Raw genomic sequence first — 22,072 nt, 5'->3', positions numbered from 1 at the left:
GCCCCCTTAAGTAAGGGTTAGGTTAGTCAATCCGGCCCGAGACGCGTTCGTTGACAAAACCGCCGTAGGAATGGAGACCTTTCAATATAGCGGAGGCGAACTGATCAACGAGAAAGAGGCCCTACTCACTACAAACGAATACACCACAAGATCGAACTGCACTCATGCCTCTCCCGCATCAAGTTGACCGACCCCCTACGTAGTTCTTCTATCAATCATGTACGTAGGTAGGGTCCTCCATTCTGATTGGTATATCATGAAAAAAGCCATTTGCACCAGGCGCACTGCGCTTTCCCTTGCCTAGATGTTCGCCTTTCTAAGTCAAGTAATGGTGACCCGCCGAAGACTAGAGCCTCAAAACATGTTGACGAAGACCCCCGAACTGAGGGTTCGATCAGTAGAGGGGACGACTTTCCCTCCCCGGAAGAAGAATAGCCCCGCTCTCTAGCCAACTGATCCCGTGGATCATATAACTGGGAGGGAACGTGTCACATTAGAGGTGAACGATAATTACCACGATGAGGCTGGTCCCTCTTTGATTTTAGTAGACTAAGCTATTCATATGAATGTCGGGCTCTTTCTTTCACTGCTAACCCCAATAAGTCAGTTTCTTAATGCTGATATTTTATGTTTCGTCGAGCCCCGAGCTTGTGGTCCTCCTTTGAGTGTGGGTTCCATTGGATGAATCTCTCAAGTCAAGGTTCACGTACATAGCAGCAAGAATGGTGTAGCGCCTCTTTCTCGTTCTCGCTCGGGAGCCAAAACGAACACGCCTGCTACCTACTGTACTGGACCTTCGACCAGGCATTCTACCCTTGTCGAATCGGAACCAACCACCACTGTATTGCGCTCGAAAAGTTAAGCGGCCGCCGGCCAGCAACTTCCGTACTGTACACAGATATAGATTCATTCTTCGTACCTGGTCCAACTTCACAACCCTTCGCGGGTTGGTAAGAAGTCAGTCTTGTTTGGTAAGACTCTATTGAACAAAGCAAAGAAAAGAGAGTGCTCGACCGGAACAACGGCCAACAAAGACCGTAATTACATAGATAACTGCTCCTCCCTTTCTCCGGCTTTAAGGCGAACCGTATGGCGGCCGGAAAGAAAAGAAAGACGACCTCCTCACCTTCTCGTAGATGGTGTCAGTGAGAGCAACTTTAGTATCCCCCGTTGACCTTCTTTTGTAGATAGAATCTTCAATGAGTGGAAACAACTTACTAATAAAGGTGCGCTTGTTGAGTAAGGCCGTTTTCTTGCAGGAGTGCTAACGTGCGCCCTTATTCTTCGCTTGCTCCGCAGTACGAGCCTCATACAGAGCTGCGCCCCTTTAATATGATGAGAAGAGGGGCCGCCCTCTTTTCTGCACCAATCTTTATTTACTACTATCTATCTTTTTTGGGGGGTGTATAGCTCAGTTGGTAGAGCATTGGGCTTTTAACCTAATGGTCGCAGGTTCAAGTCCTGCTATACCCAAACAAACCTACCTTACACTATACCTATTCATTAATAAGGATGCGTAGTAACGTTCAAAGATCACTCTTTGGCCTTTAGACTCGCTTCAGCGACTTCGCCCTTTAAGTGAGAAGGGGGTGAGGTAAGGAGTAGTATAAGAGTGGCTCGGTCATCCATAGGCCTCTCCTTATTGGATTCATTCTATTCTATAGGGCGGGGCTGCAGACCAACAATCCAGCAAAAGGGCTTAAAAGCTCCTTTATCAAACCTTCCCCTTTTCAAAAAAAGAAGGTCAGCATCAAAGCCCAGCAAACCCAACCTATACAAAGAGCTCTTTTCAGCCCCTACTCCTAACAAGTGAAAGTAGCTGGCACCCACCATACCTTGCTTCGTGCCCTCGGTTTACTTCACTGGGGCTCTCTTCCCTTGGAACCAGGTATGACAGTTTACTTCTTTTTCTTCACTGACAGCATCCCATTGAAGATGTTCTTTTGTAACTGCCAGGGAGCTGGATCTAATGAATTGATCATAAAATGGAGAGATTTGGTTAACGGGAATGATCGTGGTACTCATTGAAACCCGAACTCAGAGTCGACGAGCATGAAGCAGAACCATCTGAGCACACCGAGCGGCGCATCAAGCAAATAAAGAAGGAGGGAAAGCATCGAATGGGATGTGGGAAGCGAGCTTACCGGTCTTTGCTATGGATCTTTCCCCTCGCTATAGCTACCATGTTCAGTGCCCAAACATAGATATGCCTACCTACATCTTATCTTACTACACCCACTCACCGCTCTTGGAGGTATATGAGACAGACTACGCGCTAACAGCTTTAGCAACAAGGCTATAGGCTAAACAACTAAAAAAGCAAGCATTGAAAGATGCTCACCTAGTGCATTCACCCTAAGGGAAAGTTCCTGAGTCAGTCAACTCAATTACAATCAATCAAAGAAGAGCACTATAAGCTTTCTACGCGCACCCTACGTACATAACTCTGCGATAGGACAGCAAAGGAGACACTAAATACACGCACTACAGAAGAAGCTATGTGATCAACGCGAGAAGCCTAATTGCATTTAGGAAGGAACGCATGCGCATTGGCTAGAGCAGTCACTTCCGGAGTTAGCTCTGCAGATGAAGCAAGCAAAGGCAGAAGGTTGAAAATCCACTCTTGCACAGAGCCTCTTACTCGCCAAGTGGATAGGCAGCAAGCACAACTGGATCTCCTCATCTACGATGCCTCCTTCTTCCATATGTCCGGAAGCCTTATCTTCGTCTCAGAACTCAAGCCCCTTCCCTTTACTCCATAGGGCATTCGACTATTCCCATTCACTCTATCTACTTTGGCTAATAATCTTAAATATCTGGTCATTGGCCCAAGGTCAGCTCTTGTCTATGAAAGTAAGTTCCTTCTCGGTTTCGCATGCCAATTGGCAACTGCTCTATTTCGTATCATCCCACCCAGAGGGAAAGATATGAGGTAATTTATTCATTAATAAAATTTCATTGCCTTAGTTACCAGGAAAGATCTGATGTGAACAAAAGAAGATCATGGTTGAATGCTCACAAGACATGTGACATTGGTTTAAGTTGAATCGACTGTGAACGAATGGGTTAAGCGAAAAAGGGCGTTGATCCAGGATTCGATTCGAGGCTTGACCAATCCGGAAGTTGCTGAAAGAGAAGCGGAAAGGGACATCTTGAACTCAGGGGGAAGGGACGCTAACAAGTACTAAAAAAAGACTTTCCACAAGCTCGATCTTCTATTCAAGGATTCTTCTGCCTCACAAGTACCGGGCGATCCCGACCGCACCGATGCGGCTTAACCATCGTTTATCCACAGATCTTACTTTGAAACAACTTGGAGGGGAAGGCATCCCTTAGAAGCTGCATGAGCACTTTTACCAAAGAATGTAGGGAATAGCTAAATAAAAGGAGCATTACTTCGAACCAACCAGAAAGAAATCCAATTTGGAGTACTAACCAAAGGAGCATAAGCGGAAACGTAGAAAGACCAAAAACCCAGCCTCTTGCTGAACGAGATTATCATTCTCTTTTCCAAGCCCGGTTATTGAACCTATGCTCTACTCAATCCCAAGTACCCGTATACGCTACCTTCCTTGATCGACCCAGAATGTACTATCTCTAGCCGTGAATTCACTACACGAACATTTAACATATGAAAGATAAACGAGATCCATTGCACAAGTATGCTATTTCAATCAGTCCATGCTATCCGCTACACAGGGTTATTCAATTCCGTTTGATTCAAGACAAGCAGGAACGCTTCAAATAGACTACAGTGGACATATTCTATTATTCAGAGAGCCGCATAGACCCTCGATTTAGTTTAGAAACAAGAAGATTACAGCCTAGTAGTAGGTGGAGGCACTAAGTAGCCAAAGGGTATGACGAAAGGCTACAGCTATGGGATGCCGGGTTCCCTTTGAGTGTAGAAAAGCTGCTGCTCAATTTGAATTGAGGCTTCGCTTCCAATCGCCATAGTGAAACTTCTGATTAGCCCTACTCTACTAGATTAGCCATAGCTAATTCGATAAAGGAGGGGTGAAAGACTAAAATTTCGATATATGTAGAAAGGGCACGACCTTTTTAGAAACAAAGACTACGAGACTTTTATCCATCCACTGTTACAAGAATGGTATGTGCCTACATTAGGAAGAGAGGGAGAATGTGACTCAGTTTCAGTTGAAGTTGGCTTGCTGGATCTTGGACACTAGTCCTCCATTAAAATTTTATTTTATTTTTAAAACACACATTAAAAATTATAAAATATATAAATTCAAAACAAAAATTACTTTAAAAAATACATAACAAGTAAAAAAAAATGTTAAAGAAAAATTAAAAATAAAATTGAAATGTAATTTAAACTAAAATTATAAAACTTTAAATTAAAAAAAAAACAAAAAGAATATATATAAAAATTAAATAAAAACATAAATATATATTAAAAAATATGAAAACATAAAATAAATAATATGCTAAAAAAACATTTAAAATTTAGAAAACATAAACTTTAAATAAAATTAAAAATATTAAAAATAGAATTAATATTTTGACTTTCGGAAATCGACTTCAAGTAATATATTTTTATTTCCGGTAATATATTTTGAATTTCGGAAGTCAACTTCTGGTAATATATTCTGACTTCCGAAAGTTTACTTTCGATAATATATTTTGACTTGCGAAAGTCAACTTTTAGTAATATATTTTGACTTTCAGAAGTCGACATATAAAAATAATTTTGGGATGTGATGTTCGCAACTTTAATTAAATGGTAAAAGGATATTTTTGAGATTAAAATTTTTTTTTGGAGATTAGACAAAATTTTGGAAGTACAGGAAGAAAGACCCGCTTTAGAAACAAATAACTTATATTTGCTATGAGATGGTGAACAAAGTTACCAAAAATCTCAAAAGCACCCCACATTGTTTTCTTCGTGCACCCTCTTAAAACTTTTAATCTCCATTCAACCCTTAAATAGTATTCAAAACCCTAACTATTCTTTTTTTTCTTCCATGAGCCCACACCTCCCCCCTATCACCTCTCCATCTCAAAATCACTGTCATCTCTCTCATCTCCAAATCACCATTTTTCCTTTCTTTTTTTCCATACCGCATCACATAAACCCTACATTTTTCTCCATCTCTAAATCATGGTTCTTCTCGGCATCTTCCTACCCTTTTATGCATCTCATTGACACTCATACATTTATCTTTTCCTTCGTGTTGCATGGCATTTTTGCTGACCAAATTCTTATGGACACTGTTTCAAAAGCATTAAGAATTTTGTAATAATAGGAATGTAAAAAGGGTGCAAGCATTTCGGATTTATTATTCCAGGAAAGATTTATGCTTTATTCATTTCAGAACGGGTGTTCTGGAATGTATTTTTGGATCTAGAATGACTTCCAAACACTTGTTCTAGAAAAATTTTCTTGTATTCCGGAACGATGGTTCGAAAAGCATTTTCAAATCTGAAAATAACTTTCAGAATACTCATTTCGGAAACATTCATTCCGAAAATTTCTTTCTTATATTTCAAATTGGAGTATTTGGGAAGATATTTTTCAGATGCAAAATACCTTTCAATCCTGAAAATATTGAAAGCATGGAGGTATAGGAATTTTTATTATATTTTTAATGAGGGTAATTTGGTAAGTGTGAGTTTTATGGGGTGCTGGAAGAAAAATAGTGAGGTTGTAGAAGAAGCACCATTACATCAATTTAAGAACCCATCATAAAAATGGGGGGAAGAGAGAGTGTAAAAAAGAATCTCGTCTTGGTTGCTATTACAATGAAGATTTTTTTTATAAAAGGTTGTGTCTTGGTCTTCAAAGTTGAAGGATTGAACTCCAAAGAGAGGTACCAATATTTCAAAGAGAAAACGGAAAAGCTGAAAATTTCTCTTGCTTTGACTTAAATGGACTTCCAACCAAGTAGGGAGGGTCCTCTAATGAAATTTTGTAATTTGGTAGTTCACTCTTCACTAATTAGGTTTAATCTCTTAATTAAGTCGTTTATGTAGTGTTTAATAAATTGCTTTTATTAAATAAAGTGTTTGAAAATTTTAGACTCCAATTGGTTAGTCAATTTAGTTGTAGCTCTTAATTTGTTTGATTCTGGTCAATAGTTAAATAGTTGACCAAAAGTCAACTTTAAAAAAATTGCAGATGGATTTCATGTGTTTTTATGATTCTATATTGGTTTTCACTAATTATGGTTTATTATAAGTGTATAAGTAAAGGTTAAGACTTTTAATCTATTCTTATTAATTATCTCCAAAAATTGACAAAGTTGATCTTGTAGGAAAAAGTCATTAACTTTGTATTGATATTCTTCTAATAAAAAAACTTAATTTGTACTCTATAAAATATTAACTTAACTTAAAGTGTCAAAAACTTAGGATGTTACAAAATTTGCAATCGATATCAAATAATTATCTTACCCGACAATAATGAATATGAACATTTTAGAGATACACATTGGAGGTCCTAATAACTAATAACTAAAAATATATGTTACTTATTATTAGTGATTTTTATTTAAATAATTTTTAAGAATGAAGTTACTAAAATAAATTTATTAGTGAGAGAAACATAAAATCATTTATAATATATAATATAAGAAAAACAACTACTAATGAATATTCCTAAATACCCCTATTTATCATTTTGACACGAATCCATTTTCAGGTTTTTTGGTCTTTTCTCCTCTTTGTTTCTTCATCTTCTTGTGGGTTTATTATTATACCCATCAACTCAGTTTTGAATCCATGAATCTGTACAAAATTTCTTTGGCTTGGTTGTCATTCTACATTTCCCGCTCTTCTCTCTAACCTTACTCTTCGTGATTGATTGATGGATGGGAGTTCAGATAGGTCAAATAGAGTATAGCCAAACTCTTTTTCCAATTTCATTTCGCATAGATGTTTCCAAATTCTTTTTTTTTTTTTTTCATTTCTCTGGTTATCCGAAACCCTAAGTTTTCTTATATCTATTAGCCATATGTTTTCTGACTTTTACAGTTTCAAACCTTTTTGTCTTCCTTTTCTTTTCGTTACGATCTAGGGCTTTTAAATATTTTCAATTACTTACAGCTTTCCTATTAGTTTCTCTCTTTTTTTCTAATTTTTGACATGCAGTGAACCATGGATGAACCTCAGTGGTTGGTTGCATTATTGTTGAGATCTGGAGCGCCTTGTGTGGTTAACGTGTTGGTGATCATGGTGGCTTGATGGATGTTGTAGTGATGAGTTGTGTTTTCTTCTTTTTTATCATATATTTCCTCTTAGTTTTCTATTTCTTTTTTAAACTAAATCTTTAGAAAAAATGCCCTGTTTTTGTATCCATCAAATCTCTTCTTCTTCTTTTTTGTTCTGAAACTACTTTTTATGTTATGTTATACATTTAATTTTTTTATATCCATTTAATGTTCTATTTTTGTTATAGTGTGCAATGAGATGAGAAGGATATCGAGAATGGAGAGAAAAAGCAGGACAAATGGAGCAAGGGATATGGATTTAAACATATATGGACTTAAACAAGGGATATGTTTTCCATTATATATATAGTCGTGTTTTTCGTTCAAATTCAATTTGTGTTTTTATCATGTCTAATTAGACTGAAACTAATTTATCTCTTATGTTTTAGTTCTTTGTGTTTATGTGATTTTAGGGTTTATGGTTAATTTCAGAGGAAATTGGTGGTGCTTTTTACCTGATTTAAGTTAATTCTAGACAAACAATTTTATTTAAAAAGGTAATCTTTTCCTGTAATTAATTATCTATTTGTCTATATATAATGTGCACTTGATGGACATTTATGTATTTATATAAATTGCTTTCAAAGACCATGAGAATTTGAACATTTAGTATTCCACTACCTTTCCTCTCTGGTGAAATTTTTTATTTTTTATTATTTTGATGGTTAGTAGTAATTGAAAATTCCATGTTTATCTCTTTTTATAGTGAAATTTGTAAACTTTTGTAAGACTGGCCTTTTCACCTCATTTTATAGTTTTCACAAGAGTTGTAGTTTTCTATCGTTTTGTTGTATTATTTTATGGATCCATCTAATTTAAAATTCATCCTAAGTAATGGATACATTTGCTTTTTCATCAGGTAAACCTTGAAGATTGTTATTTATAATAGTACATTAATTTAAATGTTACGTGATTGTAGCATGCTCTTCTTTATGCTTTCCATTAGGTTGCATTTGAAAAGGTAGATTCTCCTAAAAAATCATTTCAAGAAAGCTTGATTAGATGTTGCTGAGCAAGTTGGAAACAAAGTTGAACTCCATCTATTCTTTGGATGATGAAGTAGAGCAGAAGCAGTTCACACATCCATATGTCACATATCAAAGTTGTTATCCTTGATGTTGAGGTAATTATCCATGTTCTTTCTCATATATAATCTGGTGTTATTGTTGTAGTTAAAATTGTTTTAGGCTTTGTCTTTGGCACAATTGGATTAGTATCCACTGGCTGTTATTAAGAAATTTTCCATTAATTATCCATTGGTTGTTTTTGTGTGCATTAATTATTTCTTCTTAAACATGGATTAGACTTTTGATTTGTAGGGATGGTCAGAGTAAAGATTTTTTATTCTTAGTAATCAAAGATAATTTTAAGCATAACTTATAAAGTAACTTTGATAAGAGTACATAATGTAAGATCTGCTAAATTTAATTAATAAATAAATAATTAAATTAATAAATGTGGGTAGTGGGAGCCTTTATGGCATTTAATGTTGGTTGTTGTGATGTCAAAAAGTACTAGCTCAAATGGTTGAGAGTACTTGATTATGTGAAAGGACTTGGGTTTGAGTCTTATGTATGCTATTTATGTGTTATTTAATTTATTATTATTTTGATAATATGTTGGATCATCATGAGTGATAATATAATCCTATATTTATAAGAATTATCACGAAACATGAATTGGTTAAATGGTTGTGCATTGAATTGACATTGGCATGGTGATGGGTTCAAACCTTAATAACCAAATTAAGCTTTCTATTTGCTAAAATTAGTTTTGGCATGAATGTAAAAGGGCAGAGAAACCCTAGCTGACAATGGACCTCCAAGGGAGGCTGGAAAAATAGCCGCTAGGCGACACATCTCTTTCTGCATGATTTTGGGGTTCCTGAAGAGAAACCACCTGGCGGCATGACCCTGGCCGCCAGGCGACGTGTGCCTACAACCCAGTTTCTGGGTTTTTGCTTGAACTGCCTGGCGGTGAGGAACTACCGTCCACTAGGCAACACGAGCCAAATTGTCTCGATTTTGGGTTTTTATATTTTCTAGGCTATTTCTAATCGGTGGAAAACATGCTTTAATCATGTATTGATTGAAGGGAAAGGATTAATGGGGGAATTGTGTGGTAATAAAAGGAAGATTGATGATTTTGGAATATTCTCGCATTAGTGTTTGAATAATTGGGGGGTTCTTAGGTTTTAGAATCAATTGCAGCATAAACTGGATTGATAGTGGTTCGTTTTATGTTAATTAACATTGAAGCACAATTAAATGTTGCAAGATTGAGTGAATTTCATAGCAAAAGGAAATGGAAGTCGAGTTGGAGGGTTTTGCAGGTGCAAGAATTGCTGGAAATCTCTAGAATTCTATGCACCGCCTAGCGGCACTTGGATGGCCACCCGGCGATAGTCATAGAGGAGTGAAGTGAGTAGTAGCATTGGCAGCGAGCGGGAAATCCAGTGTGGGGTCAGTTGTGGTAAGGAAAATGCAAAGTTAAGATGAGCTGGCTATAGTGGTGGGAAGGTTAAATAATGAAAGAAGTGATATTAGATAGAATTATAAAATCTAAGTTGAACTATGAAAGATTGGTATACATATTGATAGTGCATTAAAGTCAAACGAACCAGAGCCTTACTGAATAGTGTGATGGAGTATTATTTAGAAGTGGAATCTATGATTTGGAGTTGTTTAAGATGAATATGAGATAAAATTCTAGGATAAAGTCTAAGTATGGTGTTCCATGTAATTGACTAGTGATGGTTGTAATAATTGTAATTAAGGTTAAGAAATAAGTAAAATGAATGGACTGTGGCATATTAGGAATGAGTAAGGTTGACCTTAAGGAAGCCTAATTCTAGTATACTTGGGTGGTTGAACTTAAATGGAAATAGGAACCTTGATAATAGGTTAGCCACTTGAAAAGTGATACAAATGAATTGGTATGAATTATCGTGAGCCTTGAGGTCTGAATGGGGACTAGAGCCTGGTTAGGATGACTCTAAACCAGTATTGCGCAGGTACTGATACGACACCTAATGGTGGTGTTAGATCGCCAAACGATAGTTGCTAAGTCAGAGAGGTACTGGACGTGTGGCACCTAACGGTGAGGGTCATTCTGCCAGGCAACACCAGCAGGCAGTGGCACCAGGGCGCTTGGCGCCTGGCAGCACGTGTCCCCCGCCAGGCGGTTTGGAAGCGTGGTTCACCTGATGGCTTAGGAGTAGCGCCAAGTAATATCGCTGCAACAAAAATTGTGTCTGCTTGATTTGGACGTGCGTGGTCTACAAGACTTGGATGATATCTCGAAGGTTGGCTTGCTGGTGTTCCTTGACTACGACTCTGGTACTCACTATCCCAGTAGCCTATGCTTCTAGGAGTTGAAAGTGCATGAGAAGAACTATCCCACACATGACTTAGAATTGGATGTAGTAGTGTTCGCTCTTAAGACGTGAAGCCACTACTTGTATGGCTCCCTGTTCCAGGTTTTCAGCGATCACAAAAGCCTGAAATACCTGTTTGATCATAAGGAGTTGAATATGAGGCAGAGGCGATGGATGGAGTATCTCAAGGATTATGATTTTTAGTTACTTTACAACCCAGGTAGAGCGAACGTGGTGGTAGACGCCTTGAGTCGTAAAAGGATGCATATGTCAGCCTTAATGGTGAAAGAGCTGGAATTGATTGAGAAACTCAAGGATATGAATCTGGGTATACAATTGGGAGAGGATTCTATCAGGTGTAGTATACTAATGCTGACCAACGACATATTGGGAATGATCCGAGATGAGCAGAAGAATGACGCTGAGTTACAAAAGTTTGTGAGTTGGCTAGGTACAGAGAAGGGGAAAGATTACAGGATGGGATCATATGACATCCTACGATTTCGAGATAGAGTATGTGTACTTGGGAATTGGAGGTTGAGGAAGCAGATTCTAGAAAAGCGTCACAAAAGTCGTCTTAACATACATTCAAGTATGACTAAAATGTATAAGGATCTGAAACAGTCCTTCTGGTGGAACGAAATGAAGACCGATGTCGCTGACTTTATGGCATCTTGCTTAGTGTGTCAAAAGGCTAAAATTGAATACCAAAGATCAGGTGGTACACTACAACCACTAGACATTCCCCAGTGGAAATGGGATAGCATCGCCATGGACTTCATGACTCATTTACCGAGATCTACTAAATGGCATGATTTAATCTGGGTGATCGTGGACAGGTTGACTAAGTGTGCCCATTTTCAAGCAATTAATCAGAAGTTGTCAATGGACAAGTTGGCTGAATTGTACATTCGGGAAGTAGTCAGACTGCATGGAGTGCCAGCTAGCATCGTATCTGACAAAGATCCGAGATTCACTTCTCGTTTTTGGCAGTCTCTACAGGCGGCTTTGGGACCTAGTTGCGGATGAGTTTCGCATATCATCCTCAAATAGACTGACCAGTCTGAGAGGACGATCCAATCATTGGAGGATCTGTTGCGAGCATGTGTATTGGATCATATGGGAAGCTGGATTGAAATTCTTCCATTGGTGGAATTCACGTACAATAATAGCTATCACTCTAGTATTGGTATGGCGCCATATAAGGCCTTGTATGGGCGATAATGCAGAACACCACTATGTTGGAATCTATGTTGGAATCAGGATGGCGAGTCAATGGTATTGGTGTAAGACCCGTAGAATTTAATTAATTAAATAAATAAATAATTAATAAATGCGGGTAAGGAGAGCCTTTATGACATTAAATTCTAACTTATATGACGTGGAAAAGTACTAGCTCAAGTGGTTGAGAGTACTTTAATTATGTGAGAGGATTCGGGTTCAAGTCCAATGTATGCCAAATTATGTGTTATTTATTTGCAATTATATTTTTATATATGTGATCATGTTGTAGAATAATATAATCATTGAATTGTATTAGTTATTATGAAACTTGAATTGGTTGAATGGTTTGGCATTGCATGGTTGGGGGTTCAAACCTTGGGTAACCTAAATTAAACTTTATTTTTGCTAAATGGAGTTTTGGCTTGAATTTGAAGGGTTAAGGGAAACCCTAGGTGGAGTAGCAGCCAAAGAAGGGCTGGAAAATAAACCATAATTAACCATTGAATGGCAATTATCACATGCATTAAGCCATTTTTCGTTTTGGAACCATTAACTCAAATTAAGGTGCCATTAAAGAGGGAATAAGGGAGAGAGAGAAGGGTTTTGAGCCTGTAATTGTTCTGCAACAATATGGGAGAGAATTCAGATTAGGAGTTGTGTGGGAGTTTGACGTAGAGCAGCTGAATTGGGAGAGAAAGCCAAAGGGAGGCCATTGGTGATTATAAGGAACTCTCAAGTATCCACTTTCTAGCAAGGATTCCAGGTTAGGGGAGCTGAACCACGTTCTACCTAGGTCTTTATGCATAATTGTATGATTGATAGTATGTATGTGTACGGAAATTTTTCAGAAACCGCCTAGCGGGCTATTCATAGCCGATAGGCGGCACATGCGGTTTTTGTTTTTTTCTGGGTTCCTAAGGAGGAACTGCCTGGCGGTAAGCTCTCAACCGTCAAGCGACACATACCAATTTCACCCAGCTTCTGGGTTTCAATGAATTGCCTGGCGGTGATGAACACCCGCCAGGCGACTCGAACTATTTTGGTTCGATTTTGGTGTTTATGGATTTTGAGTTGATTCTGACCGGGGAAGAAGACATGATTAATGGTTTGGTAGGGATTGAAGGCTAAAATTTGCGAAACTAATTATAATTAAAGTCTCGATTGGGTGGAAATGGTATGAACATTTATATAGGATTGATTATGTGCGATTATTCTAATTCACACTATGTTGATTGGTAATTGTTGCTAGAATAATAAATTGTGAATTTGATGAATGAACCGTGATTAAGAATACATGAGTGCAGCCGTGGGTAGTAAATCCAATTAAAATAAGAAAAACTGGGGTTGGTTGGAGTTTGCAGGTGCTGGAATTCTGGAAAATTGCCTAGAAGCATAAGCACCGTCTCGCGGCACGGGGCCTGCCGCCAGGCACCAGTGCAGAGGCAATCCTACTGCGTGGCTGTGATGATAGGCGTTGGGTTGGGTTTTGTTGCAGTTGTAATTTGAAATGGAGGCATTGGCCTGGATATATTCTTGGGTGATATAAAGTGGTGGCTTAGAAACATAGATTTTGATGGTATCAATGCATTAGGAATGATCATATGTAGTATGAAAGAGTGTAAAACTAAGGACTGGTGTGAACTAGGTGGAGGAGGTTCAGGGATGTGAACTATTCTATGATAGGGTTATATCTATGAGTGAAGAGTGGTAAGTCCTTAGAAATGGTGAAACAAAAATTAAATATCAAGCAAATGTGTAATGTGAGTGGTATTGGTCTAAATGGGAGTGTGGTGTAAATGTGGTTAATGTTGGTATCGCGCAGCGGAATGTTTGAGCGTGCTGACAAAACCAAGAGGGCGTGAATTGGTTTTTAAATAATGAAATTAATACTTTAAAATTTTTCCAAAATTTATCAATTAGCTCAATAAATAATTTCTTTAAATCACACTAATAAATGAAATAAAGAGATAAAGAAGAAGATTTGAACACAAGTATTTTTTGTGGTTCGGATCAAAAGACCCTACGTCCAGTTGTTAATCTCTTAAAAACGAGATTAACTAAATCGCTAACAAGTAACAGATTTACAATTAGATATTAAGAGTGTAAGGAAAGAAAACACCTCTTTTGAGTCACATAAGAGATGAACACTTCTCTGAATCACACAGAGAACCTTGACCTTAGCTTTCCTAGCAACAGCACTCAATCTCCTAGAACACTTCTCAGGAAAAATTATCGCTCTACCCACACTAGGTTTTTCAAAGCTTCTATTGAGAACACTTAGAGAACTCTCTTGCAGTCACAGCACTAGTACTCTAGCTTCTCAAAAAGGTAAGTGAGAAGTAACTCTAAGGTTCCTTAAATAGGGGTTCCAGAAATTAGGTCAAAAAGCTGAACAGTCGCGCCCAACAGACCAGGATAATCGAATATTACTAGTGATAATCGATTATTCCAGTGTGATTTATGGAAAACAAATTTTTGAGCAGATAATCGATTATCAGAAGTGATAATCGATTATTCCAGTGTTTTCTTGAAAAAATTGTTTTAGCTCAGGATAATCGATTATTCTAAGTGATAATCGATTATCACTTTGATTTTTCGAGAAATACTAGAATTTTCTTATACAATACTGCTTCTAACTTAATCTAATTACATTTTACAAGATAGCTTTAAACATAACAACATATGGTCTTCATATTGTGTTCCAGATGGTTTTCAGGCTTCTTTTATCATCATCAAAATTTTGCTTCAGCATTTAGACTTGTATTTGCTTTTGCCAACAGTTAGGATATGGATGTTGTTATGAGCCTGAGGCATTTACGGGTAAACCATAGTGCACCAAGAGTACTGGATTAACAATGGTATACGGTAAAGTTAGAAACATTGAATTAAGCAAGGTGATGCAATGGTAATCTTAGGGTAGTGAACCTAATTGGCACTAAGATTATGAGAAACGAGTTAAATTACATGGTGATTGAGGGTACTTAAAATTAGTAAGATTTAGTGCTGGGGTGGTGCAGAGGAAGATGTTGAAATCAGTGAAGGGAAACTCAAACCAGTACAATTCATTGTACTGATACAGCGCCTGGCGGTAAAGTTGAAGTCGCTAGGCGATAACTATTCAAACAGAGAGTCACTGGAACGGGTGCACCTGGCGGTGAGGTTCTTCCCGCAAGGCGATACCTGCAGCGTGGATGAATCAGAAGCGCTACGTGCCTGGCGGTACGCGTCACCTGCCAGGCGGTCTAGAAGAGTGCAGCGCCTAGCGATATGTGTCCCCCGCCAGGCGAGTTTGCTACTGCAACCTTGAGTTATTGGTTTTGTAGGTGTGATCTACAAGGCTTTTGGTGATGCTTGAAAGGTGGGATTGCTGGTGTTCCTTGAGTTGTGCTCGGAACGTATCCTTTGAGTTGTGGCTCGGGATAGGGGATTAAGCACATGGTATTCCTTGAGTTGTGGCTCAAAATAACATCTCTTGAGTTGTGGCTCGGGATGACGGATGAACACGAGGAAGTTTTGAGTTGTGGCTCGGGTTGGCGAGTGTTACTAGTGTGAGTGTGCAGGTTGTGGCTAGTACGGATGGGTCTAGATAGATTGCCCTTCTTAGTTGTTGACTAACGAGTTGGTAGTCTTGAGACGTTACGAACTACGTTCGTATTTGGGAACTCCACCTAGCGTTACGGTGTTTGATCTGTAACAATGGTTTCCCGCACGTGCTCTATCGGTTGTGGCACCAAGTCATCTTGAGATAATCACTAGAAGATGTAGAACACAAGTAACATGGTTATGGCCATGTGATATGGAATTGAATGAGGAATTATTTATGAGTGCCTTGTATGATATATATATATATATATATATATATATATATATATATATATATATATATATATATATATATATATATATATATATATGAAAATCAATGTGTTTATATATGCTATAAATATTTATAAGTTTAATCGGTTAAGCTCACCCTATATGCTTGTGTTTGGCGATGATCGTGTAAGCGGTACACGTGAGCAGATGATGTTGATGCAGGTGGTTCTAGTGGAGCTTAGTCGCGGAGAGGCGATAGCGCGGGAGTTTTATCTTTTTATTATTTCGTGTTTTGGAAATAAATTGTAAAGGCTTGTGGCCTGTTTGATAAAACTCCTGTATTTTATTATGGATTTCAGAGTACTTTATTTATTTAATAAAATTTTAATTTCCTGTGTTTTGGGAAATGAGGTATTATTAAATGCAGCACATATATTTTTTTCTTTATTTTATTAAAAAATTATTAATATCCTAACGCGATATTACATTTGGTATTAAAGCCTTGTTTTCAAAATGATTTTTTGGGATCTTTGGGGAGTGAGTTCATCGTGTTACGCTAACGTGACAAATAGATTATGTTTTGTGCTAATTTTGTTTGGCAAATCCTAATTTGAGTTGTGTGATGTGAACAACTGAAATATGTGGCACGCACAAGCTATGGCCAACAGGAGGAGAAGGAACAATGCTTGAGCTGACGATATAGCTTAGGCGATTCATCGCATGTGGACGCGATGCAGCCTATAGCAACGCCAGCCAGAGCCATAGTTGCACCTACTAGGCTAGTATCTCTAGAGGATTTTATGAAGCATAGGCCGGCCAAATTCTCTAGCAAGGCCACTCTTGATGAAGCAGATGCCTAACTGCAAAAGTGCGAGAAGATTTGTAGAGTCCTGGAGTGCACGGATACTCAGAGGCTATCATTTGTCACCTTCCTTCTGGTGGCAAACGCATAGTATTGGTGGCAGGGGATGCAACAGTTGATGCAAACCCGTGATGAGGAGGTGACCTGGGCTACCTTCAGGACTAGGTTCTTGGAGAAATATTTTCCGAATAGCGCGAGGCACGAGCGGGAGGTAGAGTTCCTGACGCTCCAGTAGGGCACCATGACCGTGTCGGCTTACATTGAGAGATTCGAGTATCTGGCATGATTCTACTTGCCAGATGTCACGAAAGAGTGGAGGTGCATAAAGTTTGATGGCGGGCTGAAACATGAGCTGCGCCAATTCATCGTACCACTCTGGATCCGGGAGTTTTCCATCTTGGTGGAGTAGGCCAAGGCAGTCGAGGATACGGGGTGCAGCAGGGGGACACACCCTCAGAAGGTTATTACAGATTCACGACAGAAAAAGAAGTCTAATAGCAGGCCACCGTCTTTAGCCAAGAAGCTGCAGTGCTACAGTTGCGGGGGAGAACACCTTAGGAGGGACTGCCCAAAATTCTCTAACAATTCTGGGGGAGGCACTAGCACTGGCAAGTGCTATGTATGTGAGTAGACTGACCATTTTGCATGCCAGTACCCTAAATAGAAACCAGTTGGAGGTGCACCAGCTAAGAAACCAATCGAAGAGCGACCCAGAGCACCGGGGCGTGTGTTTACCCTGACGACCACCGAGGCTACACAGTTAGGTAACCTGGTGTGGCTTTCATGTTTGTTGTTTAACCATGAGGTTGTAGTGTTGTTTGATTCAGGAGCCACCCATTCATTCGTGTCTAATGAATGCGTGAGGAGGCTCGGACTTGTGATGCGGGAGCTGGGGTGCGAGCTAATAGTTGCGACACCAGCTTCTGGCGAGGTATCCACCTCTTCTATGTGCGTGGGATGTCCTATAGAGGTGGCAGGCCGAAGGTTCAAGGTGAATCTCATATGCTTGCCAATGAAGGGTCTTGACGTAATTCTGGGTATGGACTCGCTGTCGGTCAACCACATTGTCATTGATTACAGACAGCGCAACGTGGTATTCCCGGAGGCAGTTAGTTTGGAGTTGATCTCAGCTCAGAGGGCGATAAATGAAGTAGAAGTTGGAGCTACCTGCTTTATGATAGTGGCTCAAACAGAAAAGAAGAGCACTACTGAGCAAATTAGCCTGATTCCAATGGTTGAGGAGTATGCTGATGTGTTCCCAAACGAGATACTTGTGTTGACATGAGAAGCCAAGGTGGTTTTCTTCTTGAAGATTTGATGAAGATTTAATGAAGCTCTTTTGAACTATCTTGAAGTCATTACCATTGGAATGAAGCCTACATTGATGAAGGAAAATAGATTTGATGATATCCATGGTGATCAAGGATGGAACGTGTGCTCTTCATGTAGTTACATAATTAAGAAAGTGTATTTGTAGTTTGTAATTCATGTTGTAGACCTTATAGCATTAATTAGATGTAGTTTGGTCTTCATTGTGTTTTTAATTTATTGAATGGTTTTTCAACAGGTTAAAATGTCTCTTTTAATCTGTTGAATGTCTTTTTAATAGGTTAAAAGGTTGGTTGCAGTAGTCTTAAACTGCAACAAATTCAATCATTTGATTTAGTTTTTAATCGATTGATTTCACATAAGTCAAGTGAAATCAACCGATTGATTTGAAAATCAACTTGTTGAATTTCATAACAGTTTGACTATTAAAGCTATGATTTTCGAAAGAGAGGTAAGTTGATCATTTTAGAGCACGATTTGGTTCTGGAAACTAGTGGAAACTCTCTCTTTCGTGATCATAGGTGTTGCAACTGTTGAAGATTGATCTTGGATCAATTTTGGAGCTTTTGGCTTGGTTTGAAGCTTGGAGAAAGTGGTTTGTGGTAGGCTAGGTTGTGCTACCACTGAGGTTTGATCTTTCTCAAGCTTTGTGTGTGTGTCTAGTGGTTTTCTAGGTCTGCAAGAGGGTTTTTGTTGTGCTGGTGTGATTCTTGTGTGATTCAAGAGTCTTTTGTTGTGTTTTTGCATATTTTGGAAGTGTAAGGGTGGATACTTTGTAAAACTTTTGAAATAGTGGAAAGTCAAGCTAAGGTTGCCTTGAAAAATTGGATGTAGCTCAGGTTTGAGTGAACCAGTATAAAATCTCATGGTGTCCTCTCTTCTCTAACCTTTCTCTCTTGCATTTTCATTTTAAAGTTTCAAGAACTTGTGCTTTAATCATCTTTTTCATGTTCTTGCATGTTTTCATAGCATCTGCAGCATTGAGTATGTTTGTATAATCATTTGGAACTGGTCTTGATCATTCTTGAGCATTGTTTCTGGTCTAAAATTCAAATTCGCATTTATGCATTTTTTCCAGTATTTCATTCGACTGTTTTTCTGTTTCAATCGATTGATTATACCAGAACAGAATCTGTTTAGTAAAATCAATCTGTTAACTCTGTTTTTGATCAACTAAAAGTGTACAGTTCAGTACTGTTTGCATCCTAACTTGGTGATCTATTTTGATTCAATTAAAGGTGGTTTTTAGCTTGCAAAGATAGGGGATTAAGCATGTGGTATTCCTTGAGTTGTGGCTCAGAATAACATCTCTTGAGTTATGGCTCGGGATGGTGGATGAACACGAGGAACTCTTAAGTTGTGGCTTGGGTTGCAGGTTGTGGCCAGTACGGATAGGTCCAGATAGATTGCCGTTCTCAGTTGTTGACTGACAAGTTGGTAGTCTTGAGACGTTACGAGCTAGTTCGTATTTGGGAACTCCACCTGGCGTTACGTTGTGTGATCTGTAACAATGGTTTCCTGCACGTGCTCTATCGGTTGTGGCCGATAGGTGTGGCAGCAAGTCATCTTGAGGTAATCACTAGAAGATGTAGAACACGAGTAACATGGTTGTGGCCATGTGATATGGAATTGAATGAGGAATTATCTATGAGTGCTTGTATGATATATATATATATATATATATATATATATATATATATATATTTATATTTATATTTATATATATATATATATATATATATATATATATATATATATATATATATGAAAATCAATGTGTTTATATATGCGTATAAATATTTATAAGTTTAATTTGTTAAGCTCACCCTATCTGCTTGTGTTTAGCGATGATCGTGTACGCGGTACACGTGAGCAGAGGATATTGATGCAGGTGGTTCTGGTGGAGCTTAGTTGTAGAGAGGGGATAGCTCAAGAGTTTTATCTTTTTATTATTTCATGTTTTGCCACCGCACTTGACGAACTTGCACAATGTATTTCATGTTTCTCAGTTGAGGAAATACATAGTAAACCCTTCACATATACTAGAATCAAATGACATTTAGATTAGGGAGGATCTGACAGTGAACACAAAACCAGTGAGGATACTAGACTCCCAAGTGAAGAAGCTACGAGGAAAGGAGATCCGGATAGTGAAAGTGCTTTGGGATGAGGCTACTCAGGAGATTACCTAGGAGATGGAGGATCGCATGAGGCAATCCTATCCGCATTTGTTTCCTAGTAAGTCCAATTTTCGAAGACGAAAATCTTTTAAGGTGGGGGGAATGTAAGACCCGAGAAAATTAAATAATTAAATAAATAATTATTTAATAAATTCGAGTACTAGGAGCCTTTATGGCATTTAATGCAAATTGTTGTGACATAAAAATGTAATAGTTTAAATGGTTGAGAGTACTTCATTGTGTGACAGGACTTGAGTTTGAGTCCTATGTATGCCAATTGTATGAGATTTTAATATGTGTATTATTTTAATGTTATGTTTGAATGTGATTAGTGATAATGTAATCCTAAAGTTATAGGAATTATCACAAAACATGAATTGGTTGACTTGGTTGTGCATTGACTTTACAATTGAGTGATTGTGTGTTCAAACCTTCCTAGGAATGAATTTAACTTTCTTTTTGCCAAAATTTCTTTTGGCATGGAGATGAAAAGGCATAGTAACCCTAGCTGCCAAGGGAGGCAACCTAGTGGGCTGGGAGACAACCAAATAATGGTTTTTGATTAGCCATTAACATGAAACTTAATGGCATTTTCGATTTTGGGGTTAATCACAATTAATTAGGATAGTAATTGAGAGAGAGAATGGAATTGGAGGAGAAAGGAGGACTGCATTTCGTGTGAGTCATTGGGCAGAGGATTTTCTAAAGAATTTGTGCTAGTTGCAGAGAAGAATTGAGGTGGAAGCCATTGTTGAAGTGAAAGAAAAGGCTAAGAGAGTTTTTGGTTCAAGGACACACACCAAACTCGAATTTGAGCAAGGAATCCAAGTAAGGAGAGTTGTTCCTTGTGTTTTGATTTGTATATGAATGAATGTGTTTTGCCATGTATAATTGCATGAAGTTTTATCCAATTCCACATCATTTTTCATAAGTTTTTGGATTTCTGCCCAGAAATCGCCTGGCAGGCATGATGATGCTGCCAAGCGACACGTCAATAGTGACCCAGTTACTGGGTTGCATCATGAACCGCCTGGCAAACAATGAATTTGCGCCAGGCAATGTGAAACTATTCTGGGTTTTTGTATTGTTTGACGCAAGAGTCATCGCGATTTCTGGAAACTTGTTTATGTACGTTATGAGTGATGATTTATGCTTTAATCTGAATGGGATTGAGTGTATGATGAAGCTTTGGACCAAGGGTGCATGGGTGATCATGGGATTATGAGAAGGGTTGAAAGAAGGCAATTAAGAAGTTGATTTCAACGTCTAATAGTTATTTAATTTTGGCATTATTTATGCATTTGTATTTCTAGGAATGCATATGAATTCAGATTAGTGTATGGCGAGACGAGATGACGAAGGAGCAAAGGAGATTCGTGCAAGAAAGAAAAGGGGAATTTTCCCAGAACCTGATACGCCAGGCGATAACTGGAATCTCCAGTTTGGCAGTGGGCAGCACTGGATATAGTGATTTTGGGGTCTAGTCTATGAAGTGAAAATTAGAGGGATGAGAATTTTGTGCTTAAGTTTTAATGAATCAGAATGCAGAAATGGATAGTGTATGAAGAATGTTCATATTAGGTGAAGGGAAAATCAGTAAGGATATGGAATTTAAACCAGAATAAAGAATATTGATAATTGGGATGGTAGGGGCTAAGAAGATTTGATTTCAGTGTATATTAGACTTATATACATTGGAGAATTTTAATGTGACGGGTTAGGGAGTTCACCATGAATTGTGTAACTTAATTGGAAGGTAATTGAGTGAAAGGTTTGGTATCATTGTAGTGCAGCAGATGTAGGTTGTCTAATTTGGATGTGCTGAATGGGGGGTCTTTTTCCATAAGCTTGAGTTAGGTATTATGCAATGTTAAAGTACTTGGTAAATTAGAGGCCTTGAATAGAAGGATTGACAATTGTGAATTATAGGTACTTCAATTATATGATGGTGACAGGTTATCAAGATTTTGACACTGAAGAATGAGAGTATGTTGATACCTTAGGAGGTATTTCAAGAATGTAGGACAATCTGATGGGTGTCATAAACCAGCAA

General features: G+C 38.3%; 1 protein-coding gene, 1 long non-coding RNA gene and 1 other non-coding gene across 3 annotated transcripts; all 3 read left to right on the top strand.

Annotated features, from left to right (window-relative positions):
* Positions 1-1,400: 1,400 nt before the first annotated feature.
* Positions 1,401-1,473, top strand: TRNAK-UUU (transfer RNA lysine (anticodon UUU)). The gene has a single exon. It is a non-coding gene; the product is annotated as a tRNA-Lys (tRNA).
* Positions 1,474-6,770: 5,297 nt separating this feature from the next.
* Positions 6,771-16,001, top strand: LOC146886161 (uncharacterized). The gene is made up of 3 exons (XR_014994832.1): positions 6,771-7,729; positions 8,179-8,355; positions 15,856-16,001. It is a non-coding gene; the product is annotated as an uncharacterized LOC146886161 (long non-coding RNA).
* Positions 16,002-16,751: 750 nt separating this feature from the next.
* Positions 16,752-17,795, top strand: LOC146886160 (uncharacterized). Its single transcript, XM_085673315.1, has 3 exons — positions 16,752-16,790; positions 16,920-17,129; positions 17,175-17,795. Exons 1-3 carry the CDS (start codon positions 16,752-16,754, stop codon positions 17,793-17,795), a joined length of 870 nt encoding a protein of 289 aa, XP_085529441.1.
* The last annotated feature ends 4,277 nt before the right edge of the window (positions 17,796-22,072 follow it).

Source organism: Vigna unguiculata, chromosome 5, assembly GCF_037176805.1.
Source record: "Vigna unguiculata cultivar grain cowpea cultivar isolate G323 ecotype 2 chromosome 5, ASM3717680v1, whole genome shotgun sequence".
Lineage (NCBI taxonomy): Eukaryota > Viridiplantae > Streptophyta > Magnoliopsida > Fabales > Fabaceae > Vigna > Vigna unguiculata.
This window is presented reverse-complemented; position numbering and strand designations above follow the sequence as displayed.

Coding starts and splice junctions, on each gene's coding strand:
- LOC146886160 (XM_085673315.1), top strand. CDS start 16,752: ATGACCGTGTCGGCTTACATTGAGAGATTCGAGTATCTG. Junction 16,791..16,919: donor TTGAGAGATTCGAGTATCTG/GCATGATTCTAC, acceptor TTGGTGGAGTAG/GCCAAGGCAGTCGAGGATAC. Junction 17,130..17,174: donor CTAGCACTGGCAAGTGCTAT/GTATGTGAGTAG, acceptor TACCCTAAATAG/AAACCAGTTGGAGGTGCACC.